This window comes from Staurois parvus, unplaced genomic scaffold (genome assembly GCF_062004578.1).
Source record: "Staurois parvus isolate SC_StPar_1 unplaced genomic scaffold, SC_StPar_1.0 ptg001095l, whole genome shotgun sequence".
Taxonomy (NCBI): Eukaryota; Metazoa; Chordata; class Amphibia; order Anura; family Ranidae; genus Staurois; species Staurois parvus.
In genome coordinates this window covers 145129-162657 of record NW_028318891.1, presented here as the reverse complement: position 1 = coordinate 162657, position 17529 = coordinate 145129, and the positions used below count along the sequence as shown (strand labels likewise).

Sequence of the window (17529 nt, the reverse complement as noted above, 5' to 3'; positions counted from 1 at the left end):
GAGCAGTGTACACCTCTGCAGCCTGTGTCTACCACACAACCCGAACAGAGAGCAGTGTTCACCTGTGTACACCTCTGCAGCCTGTGTCTACCACACAACCCGAACAGAGAGCAGTGTACACCTCTGCAGCCTGTGTCTACCACACAACCCGAACAGAGAGCAGTGTTCACCTGTGTACACCTCTGCAGCCTGTGTCTACCACACAACCCGAACAGAGAGCAGTGTTCACCTCTGTACATCTCTACAGCCTGTGTCTACCACACAACCAGAACAAAGAGCAGTGTTCACCTGTGTACATCTTTACAGCCTATGCATGAAACACAACCCATCACAAGAAAGACGTGTACTCTATGCAGCCTGTGTGTAGCACACAGAGATGAAAGCGCTGCGCACACCTCTATTGTATACAGCTTGTGTATTACACGCAGACACATGTACAAGTACATACTCTCACCAGGGCCAAATCTGGTAGAGATGGGATGAGACAGATAGATGGAACTCGGGCCACAGCAGACTGGAGACCCAGGGCAGGGAACTCGTATTTTAATTGTTGAGGGCGGTGAGGGAAGTGACTGGCTTATGAAATGTTCTCCTGTCTGCCTGGAGAGCAGAATTGTGCAGAGATCAGGCCCAGCCACATTCCATAACATTCTAGGGCCCTTCTGATGCGGAATAATGTTCTCACTGTTCAGACATCCCCCGAAACAGTGAGCACCCCCTACAGGTACTCTGTATAGAACCATACCAGATCCACCACGCTGCTCCCTGAACACTCTTCATGTGGACATCCTAGAACAGTCACTCGTTTCTCTCCTGCAAAAACAGAAAGGTACCATTGAAAATTGGACACAGTTTATGGTCAGATACAAAAATAATGGGGTGCTCCTTGTGAGGTTTAGTAGACAGAGATGGGGACATTAGGGGCTACATGTATGAGAGGGAGCCATGGGGGGACCTTGTGTATGAGGTGGGGACACGGGGGGGGGGGGGTTAAAGTAGCTTGGGCTATGAGATGGGGACACCTGAGGCCCTGTATATGAGATAGGGACACAGGGAGGGCTTGACTATGAGATGGCCTTGGGTATGAGATAGAATCACCAAGGACCTCATGTATGAGTTTGGGACAGCAAAGTCTACTTGTATGAGATGTGGACACTGGAGGGGTGAGTGGGGGGGTAGGCAGCTTCAAGTATGAGGCCGGGACACCGGCGGGGGTTCTTGTGTATGAGGTACTATTTTCCCAGTGTCAGATTGTACTTCACATATATGTAATGTATCCCTTTTATGTAAATATAAAGTTATGACATGTTTAAAGCACAACTCCAGGAAAACAGAAATTTCCACTCTAGCTCAACTTTCATTTAAACTATAACTAAAGGCACAAGTTTTTTAATTTTGGACAAAGTGGAGATGGATTTGAATGCTTGTCTGTGCCCCCCTTAGATAGATTCTGTCCTATTTACCATTATCATTGAGCCCGGGTTCACACCAATGTAGTGCGAGAAACACTGCGAATCCTGTGCATTTCCCGCACCGCATTGCAATCGCATCACGTTCATGCGATCTGGTGGGGGTATCAATGTTAAATTAATGACACCCCGAAACAGATCGTAAAACACCCATACAATGCCATTCAGGTGCGGATTTAAAAAAGGGTCCTGCACATTTTTGATGCAATGTGATTTGAGCCATCCAAAATGTATGGCTCAAATTGCACCGCACATACATTTCCATATAATTCGCACAGGAATGCGGTGCAATTCCTGTGCGAATTACATGCGGTGTCCCGCACTGCATAATGTGAACTTGGGCTGACTGTGAAAGCAAAAGAAAATCCAAAATTTTGGGTTGTCCCCGGAAGAGTAATAGTGGAGAAATCTTCCAATGGGGACACTAGTTCTGGTGCCCTGGGTCCCCAAGGAATTCCATTAATTTCCTCTCACTTCCTGTTTGGCTATGGGACAGGAAGTGAAGGGAAATCTCTGCACTGGGACACAGATAGCAAAAAATAAATCTGAGAGGGGTTATAACCCTCTGTTGCTCTATCTAAAATGGAAAAAAAAAAACAGTTTTGCCTGTAGTTCTACTTTAAAACTTTATTTCACAATCTGCCAGCATGAGTGTGTGGTGTCTTCTTGTAAAAAGGCACAAGTCATCCACCCAGAGATTAGGAGTGCCCCAAATAACCATTCTAATGCCCAAGGCTCTGGTGCCTGGACTGTACACGGATTATATCTGTGAGTGCCTGTGCTCCGACTGTGGGTGATGTAGTTTCCCAATCAGAGAAGGAATACAGAAAATCCCTTTTCTTTCTTTTTACTGCATGGTTGGCGGACAAAGCGATTACACAGCTTATATTAAGGAAACAGCACAAATGGCCATCAGTGTGGCAATGATCAATAGTAGTCCACAGCGCAAAAGGATAGAGAAGATGCAAAAACTGCGGACTCTGCACAGCCCCCCCCAAACCTGGGTAATATGGTCCAACTTGGGTATATAATAAGGCAGGGGTATGTATTGCTGAACAGAAATATGGAACTATACACTTATGACAAAGTGAATGGAGCAAAAAAAGCAGCTACAGAATGACAACTATCCATGCTTTATCATTCACCACTGAATGCCTTGCACTGTCTGAAGGATCAGTCAGGGGGTCCACCTAATTTATTCCAGGCAAAAGCCTCAATTTACTAATCCATAATAATTTCTTTCTTGTCCTTTGAGGGACATGGCAAGTCTGTAATGTTCAGGTTATACTGCCACCTACAGGAGGATTGGACAATGGCAAACAAAAAAAAACAAACTAGGCCATCCTGAACCTTTGCCTCCTAATCTCACCATTGTGCTGGTGCCATGTACATTCCAAGCAGGTGTAGACAATTGGCAAGCAGATTTCCTAAGCTGGCAGTACTTGGAATCAGGGTAGTGGGCCCTTCAGGTGTTCCAGAACCTATGCTGCAGGTGGGGTTTCTTCAGGTATAGGGATCCTCTAGTGCAGTGTTTCTCAATTCCAGTCCTCATGGACCCCCAACAGGTCATGTTTTCAGGATTTCCATTATTTTGCACAGGTGATTTGATCAGTTTCACTGCCTTAGTAATTACCACAGCTGTTTCATCTGAGGGAAATCCTGAAAACATGACCTGTTGGGGGTCCATGAGGACTGGAGTTGAGAAACACTGCTCTAGTGGAAACCATGAATGCTCTGTGAGATCAGCGTACACAGTTTATGCATTACCTCCCCTAAAACGTCTTCCTTATCTGTTTCACATGCTCAAAATGGAGGGCATTCCTGTGATTCTTTTTGCTCTGTACTGGCCCAGGCTGATGTATTATTCTCACCTAGTAAGACTCCTGGTAGATGCTCTGTGGGCACTGCCAGATTGTATGGATATTCTATTTCTAGGGCTGATTTGCCATCTTGCTTTAGCCTGCGATACCTACAGCGCTCAAAGCTAGAATGTCTACTTCCTGTAAGGTCTATCAAAGGACATGGAAGAAATCCTTCACTTGATGTGAGTCCTGGGTCTTCCACCCTAAGAGATTCTAAATATCACAAAGCATCTCCTTCCAGAAGCAGGGAATGAACCAGCATTTAGTCTAACATCTTGGGTAAGATCTATCCTGTCTCAGGGACCATTGACCTGTCACTCCCCTGTTGTACAGGAGGTCTCCCATGTAGCTGTTCCTGACTTCATAAGACCTGAATCTGCTTCTCTCTGCACTTCAGAAACCATGTTTGAACCTGTTCCTTCCTCTTTTTACTCTCACCCACCAGATGATATTTCTTGTAGCCATCACTTCTGTGATGTGTCTGAATTGGCATTCTTATCCTGCAAAAAACCCTTTATCATTTTGCATAGGAAGGTGATGTTGAAGCCCAGGACTTCCAACGGTAAGACTGCCATCTGGTCTTCTGGTTACATGTTCTCTAAGTGCCACCAGGTGCATGTGTCGGCCTCCTCTGATGCTGACTTTGGGCATAAACTGCTGATGGCTCTAGACCTGCAGGCACTCCAGTTTTCTGTTTTCATGGACCTTTTAGTAATTGTTTGCTGTGTTGCCCACCCCTCAGTTGGACTGCTTTTGGATGTCCCAAAGATAAGACTCCTTGTATACCTCAACAGCTGAGAAAGAAAACAGGACTTTTGTACTGACCATAAAATCTTTTTCTTGGAGTTCATTGAAGTCCTACTCCTCTTTGGTTATGATCATGTTCTCGGTACAGCTTTGTAAAAAAAACTGAGGCATGCTGGTAGTGGGAGGGGTTATCCGAGGCTGGACACTATTTCTGCCAGTGGCTGTATAACCTGAAATGTAAAAACTTTGGGGGAAGATTTACTAAAACTGGAGCACTCAGACACTGGCTACCATGCACAGCTGCACCAGTTTCTAACTTCAGCTTATTCATTTAAGCTTTAACAAAACCTGGAAGCTGATTGGTGGATTTACTGAGACTAGAGAGTGCAAAATCTGATGCAACTCTGCACAGAAACCAATGTGTGCCCCAAGAAAAGTATATTTTGGTCAGTACAAAAATCCTATTTTCAGGGCTGGGAGCAAGTCCCATGACTGATACAAATAGAACATGTGTTGTAGCTTTGTGAATTCAATAATGTGCATGCAATTATCTCTGTGGATTGCAGATTCTTCCAGTTATCCCTCACCTTACTGGATTTGCCACATATATAACATGTCCTGACTGCACTTGTCACTGCATTCAGAAAAATGTTACCAAATTGGTGAGTGATCCTTCTTTGTTCTAACTGACCTGTTGCCTAAATCTCTTCTGAAGGACCCTGAGAAAGTGCAGCTAGTGTGTTCCTTGGTTCCAGCCCCACCCTTCCTCTCGCACTACTGCAGCCTTTTCCACCTATATTGTAGCACAAGGGGAAGGCTGCATCACACAGGGTGATGCGATAAAAGCTACACCACTGTTAAAAGGAATGCAGCTGGCATGAAGTATATGAAAGTGGTCTTAGGGTTAAATTTGGCATTTTCTTTTTTTGGGGCAGTTGAGATGTCTCCAGGATAAAATTGGTAGGTCAGTGATTTTCCTATTCCCGATATTATCTGTCTGAGCATTTCCTCACACCTGTCTTTGAAACAGCCCCTTCCCAGTGTGAGGTCACTGTCAGTATTGATTTTGTCTGCTGGAAATGATCCCGAGGATTATGTGACCCCCATCCTAAGACTGTACACAGGTGCTTACCAGGGAGATTGCTGATTCATATTTGAGGAGGAAAAACAATTCACCTCTTAGTTGGGACTCTCTACGATGCTGAAGTGGACCTTATGCACCAAACCAGGCAGACGTGCTCTCTCTCATCTTCTGTCAGTGCTGCAATCCCATCAAAAAGGTCATTTGCTGCTTTGTGGAGATTCCAACATGGTTCTAAACCCAATGTTAGACAAATCTCCCGCACTGCCTCTTCCTCTTCGCAAATATACACAAAACCCATAACCTTGTGGATGTGTGGTGGGAATTTCATCCCTCCTCCAAAGATTTCACCCATGCCTCTCATCATAATAGTAATTCAAGAATAGACCGTATTTTTGTGACTCTAACCTTTCTAGCTGCAACTTGCTCCAACTCAGATCCACACACTATCTTGGTCGGACCATGACCCTGTTTTGGCATGTTGTAAAGTATCTTTACAATGTCCTCGTGCTCCAGCGTGGTTTCTCAATGACTCCCTGTTATCTTTCTCTCATATAGTGGAGGACATCAAAAGCCATTCTCTAGACTACTTTCAAAACAATAGGCATTCAGGTGCTTCCCTTATGACATTATGGGAGGCTTATAAAGCGGTGATTCGGGGCCATATTCAATTATCCTCCCTACATTGAAGGGAACGCTTGCAGCATAAAGCCACTCTAGAGTGGGACCTGGAGAGAGTGACACTACTTTTCAAACAATCTCCTTCCGTGTGTAAAGTGCAACGTGTCGAACAAGCTGCGCACAGACCTTAATCTTTGCCTGACAGATGAGGCAGAACCCCAAGTTCGTTGGCCACATCAAAAGTTTAATGCAAACGGTAATAACATAGGTACCATGTTAGCCAGTCGACTCCAGTCGTTTGTTCCTAAGCTACATTTTTATACCTTAAAGACAATGACACACTTACGTACATTCAATCCTTCTCATATAGTGGATGAATTTCAATTTCATCTAGCTAAACTACATGCAGGTATGTGAGAGACTCCCACAGAGGTTATCTCTGATTTTTATTTTTTTTTCTTTTACATAAGACGCCTCTTCCAGAAATAACCACTGATCAACGATCCATTTTGCACGCAGATCTCACTGAGAATGAGATTTGACACCCTATTATGGAACTGAAGCCCCATAAGCGAGCGGGACCAGATGGCTTTACAGCCCTTTTTATAAGAAGTTTATTGATATAATGGCCCCTATCCTAACTCAGACTTTTTACCAACTTAAACATGACGGCCAACTGTCTGAAAGGTTCAAAGCACATATAGTAATGATCCCTAAGCCTGGCAAATTATCACCCCATCTCACTACTCAACATAGATATTAAAATCCTAACAAAGACCCTGGCTACTAGGTTGAATTGTATAATATCCATGGTAATCCATAAAGACCAAGTGGGCTTTATGCCCCAATGCCAGGCTTCCAACAATATAAGTCAAACAATTTTGCTTAGTCATTTTGCCCACCGACGCTCCCAGGAACTGATGCTTCATGAACAAAGCATTTGACACACTATCTTGGGTATACTTACGCATGGCCCTACAGCGTTGGGTTCTAGCAGAAGGCTTCCTGAAGTGGATTTCCACTTTATATAGTACTCCATCAGTGATAGTTCAGTATCATGGAATACAATCTACTCAGTTCCCCATACAAGGAGGAACCTGCCATGGGTTCCCCCCCCTCTTTTTTTTTTTATTTTGGCGCTCGAGTCCCTGGCCATTTGTATCCGGCTGCACCAAGATATCAAAGGCCTGGAATTGACTGGAATCCAATATAAAACCACTCTTTTTGTGGATAACATCTTGCTATATTAACGTCACCACTTATATCCCTCCCGAACTCACAAGTGCTCCTTAAACACGTTGCAGAACTCTCTGGCTTATGTGTGAATCATGTGCAATCTATGGCGATTAATGTTTCCTTGCCCCCAGCAGCCCAGGCTCATTTCCCTTTTCAGTGGTTCCGCACACTGCCGTACTTGGGGATCTTCCCAACTCCTACATATGATTCCCTTTACCAAGCTAATATCCTACCATGACTCCACCAACTGCAAGCAATACTTTGCTCCTGGAACACCACGTGTCTTTCCTGGTTCATTCGGGTCCATGCCATTAAAATATCCTATTCGCCAAAACTGCTTTATCCCTTCCATGTCCTTGCAATTTGCATACCTTCCCATATTTTATGCATATCGCAAAGACAACTCTTAAATTTTAGTTGGGCATCGGGACGCCCCAGCCTATCTAGACATTTACTCTTCTGTCCTAGAATTCGAGGTGTTAAACTAAGCCCTAACTGTAAATCATCATCTTTGGCAAATAACAAATATATGCAGGACGAGGATGTGTATCCCTACGCACCATCTAGTCAATTAATGAATCTAAAATATAACCTTTATTCAGATATATATAAAATGTATGCTCAGCTGTAATTAATGCCTATTGGAGTGGAATGTACTGCACACAACAATATGACTGGATACCATTGCAATTATTACATCCAAATGGTTAATAACACCAGACCAAATCAAATACCATACCGTTTTTAGAAGTGACGGCATAAAAAGAAACACTGTAGTTTGATCATCAGCTTGAATATATAATCTCGATTAATGAAATGGAGTTACCCCATGGATAAAACTAATTAGCTAGTATAATCTGTCTTGCTACAGATATGTAATACGGGTACACTCATCCACAGGCCTAAATGTCAGCCTCTCATGGACAAGCCCCATACATCACCATAGCCAGTCAAAAATACCTCACTCTCTTGAGGAATGCAAATGATGCACTTTAAAATGCAGTACAAACCTCTCCAAAAAAGGGGGGGGGATGAGGAGTAAATACCATGTGCATTCAAAAAGTGCTCCCAAAGAAAAAAGAAAAACTCTACAGGTTTCACTCCAAAAAACAGAGCTCCGTTTCTTGGAGCGAAACATATACAGTTTTTCTTTTTTTTTTCCTTTGGGAACACTTTTTGAATGCACATGGTATTTACTCCCCCCCCCCCCCCCCCCTTTCCTTTTTTGCATTAATTACAGCTGAGCATACATTTTATATATATCTGAATAAAGGTTATATTTTAGATTCATCAATTGGCCAGTTAGTGCGTAGGGATATGCACCCTCGTCCACCATAGATCTCTAGAATTCGAGGTGACCTGGGAATCCCACATATTCAATACTACCATGTGGTTGCCCAAATTACAACTCTGATACAATATTTCTCGGGATGCAACCTCCCATTGTGGGCTATGCTGGACGTTTTAGATGTACATCCCATACTGTTGTCCTTAATCATTTGGCTTCCTCCATCTATACGGCCTAAATCTCTCAATCCTATCCCATACACTACAGATTTGGGACTCTTGTAAGTTCTCAGCCGGCCTAATGTCCCCCCACCTACCCTTGTTAAAAGAAATTTGACTGCCTTCTATTTCCTCCGGGGTCAATGGATAGAGCCGCCTTTAGATGGAGGATTACCCATGGTTTTACCACCATATATTCAATGCTGGTGGCAAAAGGCTTGCATACGTTTGCACAATTTCAGGTACCCAACCGTATTCCCTCAAACGAGCTGTTTCGCTATCCCACTTTATCAGACCTCTAATACGCAACGCCACCTCTCCAAGAACTTTGACCAGTTTTGAATTCCTCTATAAATCATCTGCTACTACAAAGGGAACCTTGTTCTCCATTTATAAAGCCCTCCGAAACCACATTTCTGAATCTCTACACACCTATTGGGCTCAATGGGAAAAGGACTTGTAGGCACCCAGTCCTCAAGAACTAAGGTTTCCTGTATGGAAAACAGTTTCAAAATGCTACTGCAATATACAGGCCCTTGAAAAGTCTTACAAGGTCCTCACCCGGAGAGGCCCTCCTACATAAAGACAGCTGAAGCTCCCCGGCAATCTCATGCTCTGATTGCGTTTATCTTTATGGCTACAAAAGAGACCATAGCCTGTGCGTGGAGGACGCCGGGTCTCCACTTCGAGGAGATTAAATCCAGACTCCCAAGAATTCCTTGTTAACAAAAAATTGACAGCAATATTGGAAGACAAGCATGACAAATTTCTTACCATCCTGGTCTCTTGCTTCACAGCACGATTGCTTCATCTTTGACTCTTGCACACCAGACTTCCTTCTACTTGTTTCCCCTGCTGCTACCCCATGGTGAAATCACCCCCCCCCCCCCCCCCACACACTTTTTATTTTCCTTTCTTGCTCTTCCAGTGTCTTTATTTGGTGTGACTCACCAGAGGGTCATTTTTACCTGTGACCTAAGGGCCTTTCTTTCCTCTTAAGTAACTTCTCCTTTACATTACTGGGTCAAAATATCCCCTTACAACACCCAGACACCCCCTTTTCTTTTTTCTACATAATTCTAATTTTATTCTCATTCTTCCTGACCAGTGTTTTCAAGTCCCACTCTCTCTTTTATTAACTATTTGATATCTACCTCCGAGACCAGGTTCCATGATCTTTTCCCAGTGATGTATCCCTGTAACCTTTGGTTGCTGCTATATTGTTATCATATAGAGTATAACCTTTCTTATGTTTTTCTTACAGTTACTGTTTTCTGACTAGCCGCTGTGTGGGCTCATACCTTTTATATATGCTTTATGTTCTTACTTTGTAAGAATACTCTTTCAATAAAGCTCTTTGGTACCAGAAAAACAATCCTCCATCTCCTATTGGGAGTTACCTGACATTAAACACATTTCCACATATCACTTTCAGTGGGTGGTCTTTTCTCACCTTCCATTAGCTGGATCCCTGTCAGCAGGTCAGTAATTGTTGTCTGGTTGGTGTATTTGAGGATGGCTCCAGAACATTGGATAGGGTCACCACATGGCAGGCTGGACTTGGTTCTTGCTGCAACATCTGCGATTAGATAACATCTGGAGCCCACAGTTTTCCCCAGAGTCTCCCACTGTGCAATATCCTGGGCAAACACAAACAAGTCTGAATATTCTGCACCTTCATCAGCCAACTTCACCCATATCTGATATTTTCCAGATGAGTGGAGGCTGTTATAGTCGCAAAGAGAGGAAACTCTAGATTAAGGAAAGAGGTTGGATAATGTTTGTCACATTAAAGACAGTCATGTCATCTCCAGCAAACATTCTATAAATGTCTGAAAGAAGTCTTCAGGCTAAAAACGTAGGGCAGAGCTTTTGGGTACTGATCTCACACCCTGTTGGCTCACATTGGGCGCTAATGTTTTATGCATAGTTGGCTGGCAATTTTACTTTACTTTTTAAATAAAAGTGTATGCTAATCTTTGTACTGCTGGAGTTTCTCGTTCATTTTTGGGATACTCATGTGACGGCAAACTCTATGGTATATGTTAAACTGAGTTTTACCTCTGCATCTTCCCAGCGGCATCTAATAAGAGGATCTAGAGGACATCTGCCAGGCATGACCTAGGTGTCTTTTATATATCAGGCATTTAATTACCTCATTTCCTTTGAGGTCAACTGGCCATAGATGGATCAAATCTCGGCCCATTCAGCAGGGACCAGCTGAGATTAAATCCAGCTATGGCCATACTGAAGTCGATCCATCAATTGACTTCAGTACAACCAGCCTGTTGGATTTTTGACATGCACATACTGTCGTCAGAACATAATAGCGCTGCGGGAGGGATTCCCCCCATCAACACAATAGCGCTGCGGGAGGGATTCCCCCCATCAACACAATCAGTCAATTTTCTTTCCACCAACCAGAAAAATGCATCATCTAAGGCTTGTCTTATTGCCTGCACTTCAGGGGGGCGGTCACCATATATCTTAAATCTCGAGACAGTAAAGATTTAGTTCTCTCACTTCAAGAACTGCATCTTTTTGAAGATTTTAATGATGGTATATTAAAAGAGAAGTATGGTCTTTTTTTTTTTTCCCCTCAAATTATACTTACCTAGGTGGATGCAGCATTGGTCCCCCGCCAGCTCTAAGTGTGCGGCCACTGTGAGCAGAGAGCAGTGACTGTCAATCACTGCTGTCTGCTCTGTCCCATCAGCGCTTACTGGAGCGCTGGGCTGTGGAGGGGGAGGGAGCGGCTGGCTCAGGCTCTCAGTAGATCGCTGAGAAGCTGAGCCAGGTGCCGCTCCAGACTATGGGGTGGATCTCAACTTTGAAGTCCGTATCTTTCCCCAGCCTGGACAGGCTGAGTGACGTCAGCCAACAGCTTTCAGCTTGCTGTCGGCTGCAAACAAGTCACCGGAGTGCAGAATGAACTGCACTCCTATGATCCACAGGAGAAGTACAGCCCAAAGAGCTTTGCCTCTACTTCTCTTTTAATGTGTCTTCTGGATGCTGTATATTTAGACTTTACTAACATGGACTCAAACTCCATATTGATGGCCATAGTTTTGGAAAGGGATGTGTGACAAGCTCCTATAGGTGTGATGGCCGGGGGTTCACAGACTTTTGCCTATATATAGTGTTTGTTACATTGGGAAGGTTATCTTATAGGTTGATGTACCTACAAATAAAATTAAGGATTCTCTATAGAAATACTGTACGAGGAGCATTCAAGTCAAACTGGGATTTCTAATTTTACAGGTATAAAAAGGGATGGTAGCGCGCTGGTACTATGTGCAGTAATAAGGGGCAAGTGTGTCCTATTACTGATAAGCGGCGTAGTCGCGGGCCAGTCCAGAGATCATTAATCAAGATGGCAGACAACAATGTTACTGCATGCATGGGACAGTGTGTGGTGATGAGGTTTCTTGTGAATGAAGGCGTAAAACCCACGGATATCTACAGAACACTTCTAGCACAGCACAGTGATGAGACGCTCAGCCGCAGTAAGACATCTGAATGGTGTAAAAGTTTCAAACATGGCCAAACATCCATCAGTGATGATCCTGGCCATGGTAGTTCCCAGCCCACAGCAGTCATTCCTGTGAACATTCAGCGTGTGGAAAGCCTGATCCTGGAAAATCGATGCATAACCTGTTGTTAAATTGCACAAGAGACGAATCTTTCTGTGGAACACAATGATGACAAAGTGAAGCAGGCTGTCCTAGGATGGTTCAGGCATACTGACAAATCTTTCTATGCTGAACCTTTCCAGGCATTAGTTAAATGCTGGGATAAGTGTATAAATGTAGCAGGGGAGTATGTAAAACAAATAAATGCAGTTTACACTCCTTAAAATTTGTTCTTTAAAAAAAAAAACAAAAAAAACCTCAAATCTCCCAGTTTGACTTGAACGACCCCCGTATGTTCACATGGGACATTGGCCAGTATTTAGAAGGGATGTTACAGTCGGTCAGCACTAGTAATCTTACGGATTATAATTTGTGGCTGAAGGAAATGAGTGTAGAGCCTTTAAGGAGAGGCTTACCTCCTTCCTCAGAGGGTCCACTAACGCTATGACAGCGGGATGCCGGCTAATGATATCCACGTATACATCCACCATCTCCTCGGGACTCTTCCATGCGCCACTTATGATTTCATATTTGCCTTTGTTCTAAGACGAGATGGAAATGAGGAAAATGTGTTTTGCAGAGAATGTGTGTAATAAGGACAGAGGTCAACGATGCTAAAGGGAAGCCAAATTTAACAAAAATAAAATCTGCAAACACTTTCAATTAGGCAAAGCGATCGGCTACTTACGTAGTCCATTAGTTCGTGGGCTGCGCAATTTATGGCTAAGTAGACGTCTGTTCCCAGTTCTAGGCCAAGCTGTTCACAGGCTTCCTGCATTAAATCCAGAGGTTGATCTATGCGGTCACCTGCTAATACCAGACAGCCCAGTGCAGACACGCTCTTAATACCCGACTGCTGGAATTAAGCAGAGAAAAAAAAAAAAAAAGCTGTTAAAACACAAAAGCGCATCACCTCTTCCTCCCCCCACTAAGGGCCTAACAGGATCTTGACATTTCACAAATGATGTGTTTACTTCTACGAGGTGATGGAACACTGCTACAATGGATTCACTTATGTGGAATTGCAGCCAAGAATAAGAGAAAATATTTGATTGTTTGGGAAGATTCATCAGAATGTTTTATCAGTGTGCATCATTCCAGGTTCAAGAGAAGCATCTGCACCGTCAGACATAAAACACGCTAAGGGCAACATTGTATAGGTGGGGGCAAAGAAACACACGAGTGACAGCAGAAAACTTTTTTTTTTTTCTAATATCTCTCCGTTTGTCCTAAGCATGTTTAAATCTTACAGTTGCAGACTCATCACCTTTCCTGGACGTCTATTCCAAGCATCAACTACTCTTTTGGTAAAATACTTCCAAAGGTTAGTTTTGAACTTTTTTTCCTGCTAGTTTGAGGTTCCCATGTTTTTGAGCTTAGCGTCATAGTTAACCACTTGTCTACCAGGCACTTTCATCCCCTACCTGCCAGGCTAATTTTCAGCTTTCAGCGCTGTCGCACTTTGTTGCATGACTGTGTAACTGTCATTCACCCATATGACATTTTTATATTTTTTTGAGACACATGCAGGTTTCTTTTGGTGGCATTTAATCACTGCTGGGTTTTTAAAGGTTTTCTTAGTTTTGGTTATAACATTTTTTTAAATAAGTAATTTTTCTCCTTCACGGATGTGCGTTGATGAGGAGGCACTGAAAGACAGCACTGATAATCAGGGGACTAGATGTCTACTCTGAAGATTGCAGTTTGTCAGCTCTGCTCATGCACTGTCAGTGAAGGAGAAAAATTACTTATTTAAAAAAATGTTATAACCAAAACTAAGAAAATCTTTTTTTGTATATCAGAAAATTAGAATATTGTGAAAAGGTTCAGTATTGTAGACTGTCACACTCTACATGTGTTTTGAGGTAATTAGCTGAGTAAAGGTTTCCTGAGCCTTTAAATGGTCTCTCAGTCTGGTTCGGTAGTTTACACAATCATGGGGAAGACTGCTGTCTTGACAGTTGCCCAGAAGACAGTCATTGACACTCCACAAGGAGGGTAAGTCACAAAAGGTCATTGCTAAAGAAGCTGGCTGTTCACAGAGTGCTGTATCCAAGCATAAAAATGGAAGGTTGAGTGGAAGGAAAGTGTGGTAGAAAAAGTTGCACAAGCAACAGGGATAACCGCAGCCTTGAGAGGGTTGTGAACCAAAGGCCATTCAAGAATTTGGGGGAGATTCACAAGGAGTGGAGAACAGCTGTGTAAGTGCTTCAAGAGCCAACACACACAGACGCATTCCTTGTGTCAAGCCACTCCTGAACCAAAGACAACAACATAAGCATCTTACCTGGGCTAAGGAGAAAAAGGACTGGACTGTTGCTCAGTGGTCAAAAGTCCTCTTTTTGGATGAAAGTAATTTTTGTATTTATTTGGAAATCAAGGTCCCAGAGTCTGCAGGAAGAGTGTAGAGGCACAGAATCCAAGTTGCATGAGGTCCAGTGTGAGGTTTCCACAGCCAGTGATGATTTGGGGAGCCATGTCATCTGCTGGTGTTGGTCCACTGTGTTTTATCAAGTCCAAAGTCAGCGCAGCCCTCTAGCAGGATATTCTAGAGCACTTCATGCTTCCCTCTGCTGACCAGCTTTATGGAAATGCCGGTTTCATTTTCCAGCAGGACTTGGCACCTGCCCACACTGCCAAAAGTACCAATACCTGTTTTAATGGTCATGGTATCACTGTGCTTGATTGGCCAGCAAACTCACCTGACCTAAACCCCATCCAGAATCTGTGGGGTATTGTTAGGAGGAAGATGAGACACCAGACCTAACAATGCAGATGAGCTGAAGGCCGCTATCAAAGCAACCTGGACTTCCATAACACCTCAGCAGTGCCACAGGCTGATCGCCTCCATGCCACTCCGCATTGATGCAGTAATTCATGCAAAACAAACTCTGACCAAGTATTGAGTGCATTCTGTACTGCATGTGGACACACTTTTCAGTAAACCAACATCTCTATATTAAAAATATTTTTTTTTGGTTTGCTTTATGTAATATTCTAATTTTCTGAGATACTGAATTTTGGGTTTTCACTAGCTGTAAGTCATAATCATCAAAATTAAAAGAAAGAAATGCTTCAAGTATATCACTTTGTGTGTAATGAATCTATATAATATATGAGTTTCACTTTCTCAATTGAATTACTGAGGTAAATGAACTTTTTGGTGATATTCTAACTTACTGAGATGCACCTGTACATACACTAGGGCCAATTTAGACAGGAGCCAACTAATCTATGAACACGTCTTTTGGAGTGTGGGAGGAAACAGAGTACCTGGAGGAAACCCTAGTGCTGCCAAGCAGAAGTGCTAACCACTAAGCTACTGTGCTGCCCACTAATGTCCGTTCTTTTTTCCAGGAACTCTCTTGTCAGTCTTTCTAAGGTAAAATAAATGTTTCGCAATATGGAGATCCAAAGTGTGCAGAATGACATCACTATGAGGGCTATGACATCATTCTTTTGGAAAGGTCAGACAGTGGCACACCTCATCAGCTGGTGTTATCTCGTACAATTATTGGGAATGGAAATAAGAAGAGCTGAACCCCAGGAGCAATTGAGGGGCTGGGCCCATAGGAGGAGAGTTCTATGTACTCACCACATTCTTACTTATAGCGTCCGTCTGCTTTATTATCTGTGCCTGAAGGGACAAGGCCAAGTCCACGGCCTGCAGAGAAAGACCACAGTGTGTCAGAAACACATTATTCAAGACAACAGACTTGCTGCACTCAACAGCCCTGGAGGAACTACAAGTGCCAGATACATAGAAGCAGAATAAAGATTTCCTCAGGTCATCCTGGAACTGGAAGTCCACCCAAACATCTAATAGTGACGGTATGTCATAAAAGGTGTACTCCACAGATGTAGCCGAACCCCAAAGCCCCCTCTTCCTGGCTTAGAAATACAGAAATGTTCTATAAAAACAGATGCAGTCATGGTGCCCCTCCTAGCATAGCGAAGGGTTTTGTTTTTTTTTTATATTAGTATATGTAACTCATTTTAAATCTGAACTCTAACCTTCTCTTCCATCTTGCACAGTTGTACTGGCTCCTGTCATGGACTGAAATTACTTACTGATTTCACTGCACACTGTGAGCTTCTCATAATGTGCATTAGAAGCTGCAGCAAGTTCAGTAGAGCTCTTCTTATTTCCTAGCTGCAGGATGTCCTATATCATCTAGCTCCATCATCTTCCTCCCCAGTCAGACACTCCCTTTCATTCATTGGATTTAAAAGTGAGTCTAAAGGTTTATTTTTTATTTAAGAAAAAATAAACTTGTCTAAACTTACCTGATGTGTGCAGTGGTTTTGCACTGAGCAGCCTGGATCTTCCTCTTCTCGTGTCCCCCGCAGGCTGTCCCTGCCACTCCCTCCTGTTGGGTGCCCCCACAGCAAGCATTGCTATGGGGGCACCCACTGCTTCATGTGTTCATTCACACGAAGCTGCATTTGGGCCCTGCCTCCTCTCCCTTCTCATTGGCTCCCTGGCTCCAGCTTCTGTCTCCGCCAATGAGAAAAGTGAGTACTGGGATAGCCAGGGGTGATGCTGCATACAGAAGGTTTTTTACCTTCATGCATAGAATGCATGAAGGTAAAAAACCTTGAGCCTTTAGAACCAATTTAATTTCTGTAAATCAGAGTCTTAGCATCACATTTAGGTGATACCTAGGCCAGTCTGAATGCAAATGCAGCCTTTTTGGAAACGACCACTCTTTAAAATGCATTGATGGGTGGATGTCAGTCTAATCACAAGAAGAGCAAGCCTTTGTTCACACTCTCTGTTTACATGTAAAATCAGTATTCTGTGCTACAAAAAATTGCTTAGACCCCCCAAACATATATTTTATTTTAAAGCAGAGGCCCTAGTGAATAAAATGTTGGGTGTTGCAATTTTTTATGTCCAACGGTATTTGCGCAACAGTTTTTCAAGCAAAATTTTTTGGTGGAAAAATGCACTTTAATTTCAGTGCACAAAAACACAATTTACTACTCAGTTACGCCGAGTAAATAGATACCAAACATGTCAAGTTTTAAAATTATGTATGCCTGTGCAACAGCTACAAACTACATGCATTCTGTTATCCATAGGCTATGCTTTAAAAGCCTTTACAGGTTATGACTTAAGATGTACACAGGAGGTCTGGTGCTTAAATTACTGCCCTCGATCTGACGTTCGCAGTGATACCTCACACGTATGGTGGGATCTCCGTTTACATATGTGTGCGGGATTCTTTGTGTGTGAGCACGGAGGGGCACTTTAAAATAAAGGTTTTTCAAAATTTTTACACTGTCCCTTAAATTTTTTTGGATCACTGTTATTGTTATCACAAGGAATGCAGTAAATATCCAGTGTGATAGCAATAGGCAATGACATTTCC

General features: G+C 43.1%; 1 protein-coding gene across 2 annotated transcripts in view; it reads right to left on the bottom strand.

The window, feature by feature from the left end:
• Positions 1-17529, bottom strand: part of ENO4 (enolase 4) — a 57443-nt gene that overhangs the window by 3364 nt on the left and 36550 nt on the right. The window contains exons 7-11 of one of the 2 annotated variants that reach the window (XM_089658793.1): positions 15750-15818; positions 12843-13007; positions 12571-12696; positions 9976-10162; positions 746-813 (exon numbers count right to left, since the gene is read on the bottom strand). In XM_089658793.1, coding sequence (XP_089514919.1) covers positions 746-813; positions 9976-10162; positions 12571-12696; positions 12843-13007; positions 15750-15818 — 615 coding nt within the window. Of the gene's footprint in view, positions 1-745; positions 814-9975; positions 10163-12570; positions 12697-12842; positions 13011-15749; positions 15819-17529 lie in introns of both variants that reach the window. The other variant, XM_089658792.1, reaches the window with a different exon arrangement.